The sequence below is a fragment of the Myotis lucifugus genome, unplaced genomic scaffold, assembly GCF_000147115.1.
Source record: "Myotis lucifugus unplaced genomic scaffold, Myoluc2.0 scaffold_31, whole genome shotgun sequence".
NCBI lineage: Eukaryota > Metazoa > Chordata > Mammalia > Chiroptera > Vespertilionidae > Myotis > Myotis lucifugus.
Genome location: NW_005871079.1, coordinates 5,357,445 through 5,365,011, shown reverse-complemented (window position 1 = coordinate 5,365,011; position 7,567 = coordinate 5,357,445). Strand labels below are relative to the sequence as shown.

General features: G+C 45.6%; 1 protein-coding gene and 1 pseudogene across 11 annotated transcripts in view; one reads left to right on the top strand and one right to left on the bottom strand.

The window, feature by feature from the left end:
• Positions 1-344: 344 nt before the first annotated feature.
• The window catches only part of PRUNE2 (prune homolog 2), a 208,397-nt gene continuing 201,174 nt past the window's right edge, over positions 345-7,567 (top strand). For all 11 annotated transcript variants that reach the window (XM_023752392.1, XM_023752391.1, XM_014454127.2 and 8 more), the window contains exon 1: positions 345-522. In XM_023752392.1, the coding sequence (XP_023608160.1) occupies positions 487-522 (36 nt within the window). In that variant the 5' untranslated portion in view covers positions 345-486. The remainder of the gene's footprint in view (positions 523-7,567) is intronic.
• On the bottom strand, positions 6,763-7,456 carry LOC102431238 (annotated as a pseudogene).

Sequence of the window (7,567 nt, the reverse complement as noted above, 5' to 3'; positions counted from 1 at the left end):
GTGCCTGCGGAAGAGCCGCCCTCTGCAGCAGCCCCTGGCACTTGGCTCGCACTTCTGGGCGCTGTCCATGGTTGCCGCATCCTTAGGCGCGCCACGTCAGGAGGCCGCAGCAGGGCCCTGCGATTGGCCCAGGCGCCCTTGCCATCCCCAGACACACCCGCCCCCGGGTCCAGGTCTGGAGCTCCCGCCCCGCAGGCGCGTGCGGGCGAGCGAGCCGGGCGCGCCCTGGGACTTCCGGCGGCACGCCCACTTCCCTTAATAGGAAAGAGTCCGGTGCCCCGAGGGGCCGGCGTCGCTCAGGGGTGGGGCTGGGAACCTTAGGACGCCACCGCCCCGGGCGCAGCCACAGCCGCCTCCGAGCGGCAGGAGGGAGCAGAAGGTCGCTGCGCCACAGGACGCCACTACCCGGAGATCCCGCGCCTCTCCTCCGACTGAGGTCTTCCTCTGCACCCCTCCGGGTACCCCTAGTCCAAACCTCACAACGATATGGAAGAATTTTTGCAACGCGCCAAGTCTAAACTGGTAAGTTGAGGAAGCCAGGCGTGTGTGCGTCTCTCTCTCTCTCTCTCTCTCTCTCTCTCTCTCTCTCTCTCTCTGTTTTCTAATGGAGAGGAAAGGGCATTGCAGTAGAAGAGGCAGAAACAACTTTGCCACTTAGTTGTCAGGGTATGCGGGCTGTATGCCGGCACGGATCTCTGGAACTCTGGTGGTGCTTTCAGCAAGCAGTCTGCCTCCAGAATCCTTCCCTGCGCCAGACAGGACGCCGACCTGGGGGTGGTCATAGCCTAGCTCAAGTTGTGTGTCCAGTCTGGTTCCTTCAGCCTGAGGTTGGAGAGAGGCAGATCCAGCCAAATCTGCATTTTGCTCGAGGAGGAATGGGTGTGGTGCCCCTTGGGAAAAAGAGCCCAGCCTCTGCAGACGCAATAGGTGTCAGTGTAAAAGGAAAGTAAGGATCTCTCAGAACCGGCTTTAGCTGGAGGTGGTGGCAAAGCATAAGTGAGGAAGTCAGGGTGTCAACTAGGAAGGACATGTGCCAATACGCAGTTTATGCAAACATACCTCACACAGAGCTTGCTCCAGGGCAGGAGTTGGGGATATTCTAATGTGAATCCTGTGTCTCTTGGGTCCCTATTCAGATCTGTAATTTGGGACAGAGAGAGAAGGGGACAGCCCCAACTGTTGCTGGCCATGTGCATTTTGCCAGACTGGCTCTCCTGGGAGGAGACCAGCGTGTTGGTCGGCTGTGTTTAACTGTTTCACTGTACAAAGAGTGAACAAACATTTCACTTGTTGACAAAAATTTTATGTTGACAGTTGTTACATTCTAGCAGTTTCCTAATTCCGAATTGTTTTGGCTCTCCATCATAGCATCAATAAACATAATGGAAATTTTTCTGTTTCTACACTTTAAAAAAAAAGCCTCTGCCCATTTAGAAGCAATATCTTTAATGAACAGTGAAAGCACCTTTTATGGGCCTGGCATTGGAGGAAATGCATAATTTATGATGCCTTTAACCTTTAAACCTTCAGAAAAGCCAAAATATAAAGTCTGCATTAAGGTGACGTCTTAATCACAAGGCAGGCTTATTCCTGTAACTCACCCTCCAACAACAAAGGGAGTGTGGAGGCAAGTGTGATTTTTACAATAGCTTAACTGTAAGTATCTTTAAAAAGACCATTAAAATTGATTAATGCTAATATGAGTACTTTGTTTTCCACCTTAAGCCTCACAGAGAATGGAACGTTTGCCGGAATTTCAGGATTGAGAAAATATGTGATCATTTCTGTGTTTGTTGCTGACCCCCTTATGAGTTGCACATGAGCATTAGAAGGAAAATACTGATTGCAGAAACTCCCTTGCATTTCTGATATTATACATGGGCCCTGAGTTCTTGACCTGATAATGAGTGAGAGATGGTCAAAAAGGAAAGTCAATTTTGGCAGCTTATTTATTTGTTTTTTGTGTGGATGAAAATGAATGGTTGATCAACGATAACTGCAGTTTTAGACCACACCTGTACTCTGCTCGTCTTATGTGCTCTGCTCGACAATAAACGTTTAGATTGTGGGGTCTCATGTGAGCTTGAAATGAGAGGTTTGTCTCATTTCTGAAGAGCAATTACTGGAATAAAAAGTGCCTGTTTCAGATAATCAGTTTAGAGTCATGTGTAAGTTTATTTACCGAGTCCCTTCATTAGACGAGCAATTGCTCTACATCATTAAAAAAAAAAAGATAGTAAAAAGAAGTGGTTGTTTGAAATACTGATCCCAGTCTACTGCTTTAGCCAGAAGAACAATTACTGCTAATTGTGTGTTTTTCTTGGAATAGATTTCCTGTTAGGGATCACAGTTAGCCTTTCATATTCGGCTATAGCAAAGGTGATTGGGTCACATTTTCTCCCTAGATAAAAAAATTTTTTTTTACTTAATATGCAACATTCAGCTATTGTAGTAAATAACTTTTGTTTTAGAGGATGGATAGCCTTTGTTTAAGAGGGAAAAATTGAATAAATAATTATGGCATTTATTTGTGAGTTTATTCATAATGAAATAGTAGGATTGCTTAAAAATTGGGCTATTTTTGGGAAGCATTTTAAGGAGAAGAAATTATGTTGGATTTCACTTAAGCTTTATTAGGCCAGAATTAAATATAATTTAGATGTTATATTTAAGCTGTTTTCCATCAGAAGCTAATACAGATTTATTTATATGATACCTAGACAAACTCTAATTGGCAGACTTTTTCTACCTACTTCACTTCTTTGATATTCTACCAGCATATGATATATATCTTTGAATGCTTCAAAATTGTCAATGGCCCTTCCAAACTCATAATGTAACCTCATCATCATTGGAGCTAACTAATTTCAATAGACCAAAGGAATTTAAAATTCCTAAGTGGAATTGCTATTAACCATAGCTAAAATCTCCCATTATCAAACTTTGGAGAAATTGTTTGTGTGCCTTTAGTTCCCAACTAGGAGCATTTATCATTTATCTGTCATTGTGAGGAGAGGAGAGGGTTCCCATTCTAGGCCAGGCCCTTGGGTTGAGCAGACATCTCTGAAGCAGAGGGATGCTTTTGAATTTTTATCAGGTAGTTTGGAGGTGATTTCTGTTGAAATCGAGAGAGCACTCTCTCAATTCTATTTATCATGCCAGACTGGTTTTGCAAGTCCTTAAACTGAGGCAGATTCGCTGACAATCCCAATCCCCCTTGTCCCTAAATCTCCCCTTCCAATCCCACCTGAGAATAGATGAAACTGATCCAAAATGGCAAAAGTAAACCCCAAATGTGGCGTCAGAGGCATCGCCCTCTCCTGGAGCTCAAATGCTTCTCTAGGGGGCCTGCCAGAAGGAACCCTTGTTAGGACAGGCGTGGGTGCCTGGGTGCCAGGAGCTATTTCATAAAAAAGAGAAACCCGGGCTGAAGGTGGAAGGCAGCAAGAGACTGGTTCCTGCCATGCAGTCTCTAGCAATGCCACCTTCTTGATAAAGAAGGAATTGACACAGTTACCGTTAAAACAATCAAGACAGTAGAGTACTCAGCATGAGAGCTAGACCCCAAGGCAGTAGAGCTGGTAATCAAAGGGTGATGTTTGTTAATTTGGTTCACTACCCCAGGTGAGAACCCAGATGTTTCTGATCTGGACACTTACTGCTAGCACTAGGAGTGAAAGTGAAAACATATTTTCTTTTTCTCCTGCCACTGCCCACTTGGCTTTTCTTCCACTTGCCTATTCTGAGCTGGAATAGGGAAAGAGATCAAATCCGGTAGTTCCAGGTCAGCTCTTAAGTTTCAGCCATGCTTTTCATTTTAGTTACACAAGTCTATGGTGGTGTCTCAGTCATTCTCTAGTTATACTGTTTCTATGGTAAGAGAAATTGAAGACAGGTAAGAATGAGAACTTCCTGCCCTAGGCTCTAATTTGGGAAATGTCTTCCAGTTTCATGGTGGCCAGCTCAGAAAAATATTCAGGCCAAGACAAAATATTCAGGCCTCATGATGGCAGTAAATGGTCCAAGTCCCCATGAACTCTGGGAGGGGTGGGGGTGGGAGGAGGTAGATGGGGCTCTGGCTGGCAGAAAGCCATGGTCCCCACACTGAGTATATTGGCTGCTTGAGCCTCTCCCACTGCCCAGACCCCACCAGCTGATGCAATTCAAGCAGCTGCTCAAGGCCATGGCGATGTGGGAGGAGGGCCTCTGCAGCACACTGCCCTAAGTTGTAGGTCATGCCAGCCTTGGGTGTGTGTGGCCAGAGTGTCAGCTGCTACCGGAAGGATATAGGGCATATTAATGCCTTAGGAATGCTGTTTTCAAAGACAGGGTGGGGACAGGGCTACCACAACCGTCTGGGGAACGCATCTGCCACTTCAGCAAGTGACAACTGCAGGTGGAGGGCTCATATTGCAGTGGGTATTGGTCAATAGGTGGACTTCTTCAGAAGAATAGTTCTGGGTGACCTACCTGCCAACTTATACTCTGTGGTATGTGGTCTAGAGACAAGAAGGCACACTCAAAACTCTACATGAACAACCACATTAGAGTTTATAGAGGGGCTGGGGTTTTAAACAAGAAAGAAAAACACTGCAGCATGCCCACAGACTAATCATCTTGACTAGAAATTGGAGGAACCTTTTCTTCCTGATTTCCTTTATGGGAAGAAGGTGGTGCGTGTCAATAAAAAACGTCTTTAAAGGGAAAGTGCCATACCTTTCAAAGAGCTGCTGTGGTGAGGATTGGCAACGGTGAGATGCTGGCAAAGCAGTTTCCTTTGGCGAGCTGAGCTCATTCTGATCACCGTCCACGGGATCAGCTCCTGCCCCCCCATGAGTGAGAGCTGGTGCATTTGAGACTGTGCCTCTTGCCAGAGCATCCTGAGCAGGAAACTCAAGAACCCAAGCTCTTCTGTGAATGTGGAGCCACCCCTCAGGGCCTGATGAGAAAAATGCCCTTGGCGGATTTAGACCAGGAGTCAGCTCCATTTCTCACTGCCGGAGCTGTCAGACCATGAGCTGTGAATGTCCCAGCTTCAGGGCCGCAGAGGAGACCCAGGCTTTTCCCTTGTGAATCTCAGAGTGGAGTGGTCTGCCTCGAAGGTGAAGAATTGTTCACTCCCATTCAGACAGCACCTAGGGTCTTGAAGGATGGGCTCAGGTGAGTGAGGACACCCTTTAATCAGTGATTTGGGGACTATTTTATGTTGAGTAGGTAAAAACGTAACAGCATTGGTCCTAGAAACCTGTTTGTTTCTATGAAGCCTTTATTTGGGCAGATAGTGACATCATTTTGGGTTTGGTGTACTTCTCTGGGGAGCTCTTGTAAGCAATGGTGTCTTGTTGATGAAGGTTTCACTCTTTCCTTACATCCAGTCCTCCTTGGAGTATTGGCTGAGCAAATAAAAAGAAGAAAAAATGGTGAGGGAGGAATACCTGGGTCTGGATGGAGGTTTCAAAAGAGGAAAGAACATCTGGGGACTGGAGAGGTAAAGTGCATGGTGTTGCCTTGGTTGGTGATTCTTTTTCAAACCCTGGGGCTTATGGGAGAGTTGTGGAGTTTGGAGTCTTTGAAAAGAACCTGGGAGGGACAGGGCTGATATATTCACATGGACTTTGAATGATGGGCACCCTCTAAGTTTGTGCAGTACACAACCTACACAATCATACAGGGCTGCCTGGCCACGGGTCCCACAGCAGCCTACTCAACATCTCCAGCAAAGTCCCAGATCCACTTCTGTCGGAGCCCTGTGGCTTTTGGCTTTGATTTCCAGGGAAAGTTAATCTCTCATCTTTAGAACTCTTGGGAGGTAAACTGAGCCCTAGATTGCCCAGGAAAATCAGACCCATGAACGTTTGGTTAGAAAAACGAAGCTCGTAAAAAAGCCTTGAGTTTTTAATATGAAAAATGGGATAATGATGCCTACTTTGCGGGGCTTGTTGTAAAGCCAAAATAATATACCTACAGCCCATAGCACAGAACCTGGAACGACGGTTGCTCCTCCCCATTTTCCCCCAAGTTGGTCCTTTTCTTCAATTCCTTATCTCAGTGAATAACATTATTATTCATCCAGTTTCTTCAACTTGGAATTTCCTTCTCCTCTCTCCTGCCAAGCAATGGCCAGCTAACCGGTTGGTCTCCTGCAAACCACTCCCACTGCTATGAGGTATATCGCTGTGAAAGCATCTTTCACACCTCTCCCATCCCTTTCTTAAAACCTCAGTCACTTCCCATTGCTCTTAGGAGAACGAACAGACAACACTCTTAATTTGACCCTGGGCTCTGGCCCAGTCTGCTGTCCAGCTTCTGCTGGCTTCTTCTCCTACTCTCCCCCACCTCCTAGCTTAAATAATTCCTACCTCTTCTTCAGATCAGGTGAAGAAGAAGAGATGACTTTGCTGAATGATCCCTCCCTCCCCCACTCCCCCATTTCATGTGTATAAGTCAGGTGTTTTATTGTTTGCTTGTTTGTTTTGCAATGCTTTTAGCTCACTTATCTCAGCTTGTCATTGTATCTTTATTGGGCATGTTTATTTGATTGATGAGAGTATGGACCAGGACATGGTATCTCCAGGGCCTGGTACAGTGCCTGAAGCTCACTAAGTAGGTGTGTGTGTGTGTGTTTTGCGGGGGAGGCAATGAATCATGCCATATTATCATTAATTAAGTACAAAGACCTTCCAATCCTGTTACCTGGAGATCATTTCACTTCCTGCTCTGTTTGACAGTTTCTCTCCTCAGCAATGAGGTCATACTTTTTCCTCAGGAAAGAGAAATACCTGGTTTATTGCCTTTCCATTAACAAAACTGTTGGCGAGCTGAGGGGCAAAGCTGTTGGCATCTTTTATCTGAACCACATCAAAAGAACCAGGATGTCCCTTTCTGTTGCTGATCACACCAATTCTTCCCAAGTTAGCACTCCCATTATCATACACTTGTTAACAGTATCAAAGTTGTTGAAATCGGTAATCTTGCCAGTCAGTTTTCAAATCAATCCGAATGGTGCCCTTCACTTGGATGAAGGGATTTGGGTAGTGGAAAGTCACCAGGTGAGGGTTTTATTTTGTGTCTACAAAGATCTTTCTTACTTTGCACAACTTGCACTTGCCCTCCTCAGGTGTGATACGATAAACAACAAAGCCACCCTTGGTGCCATAGATCAGAGGGAAATGCTCCATGGTCTTGTCAATGCTGATGACGTCCATAAAACCACCAGGCTAGGCTGTATCAGTTCAGACCTCAATCTTAATGAATGGCTTCATGCAGATCTTCTTTACTTCACTGTCTGTCAGGGAAGATTTAAGTCTGTTTCTTGGAAAAAGATGCAGGGCAAATATTTTCTCAGCTTGTGGGGATCAGTTGATAGATGAGGAACAAACACACCCATCAGTTTATCCAGCATCCAAAGCTTTGGAGTTGCTATATGCTTCAGATGCTTCTTGGGACCAGGAGCCATGACTCTGCTAAGCACAAAAAGAGCAAAGTGTTTTCAGACTGAATAAAGTCATAGGGCAAAAGTCTTGCACAAAGTGGGACACATGGTAGTGGCTCAATAAAAATGAGTAAG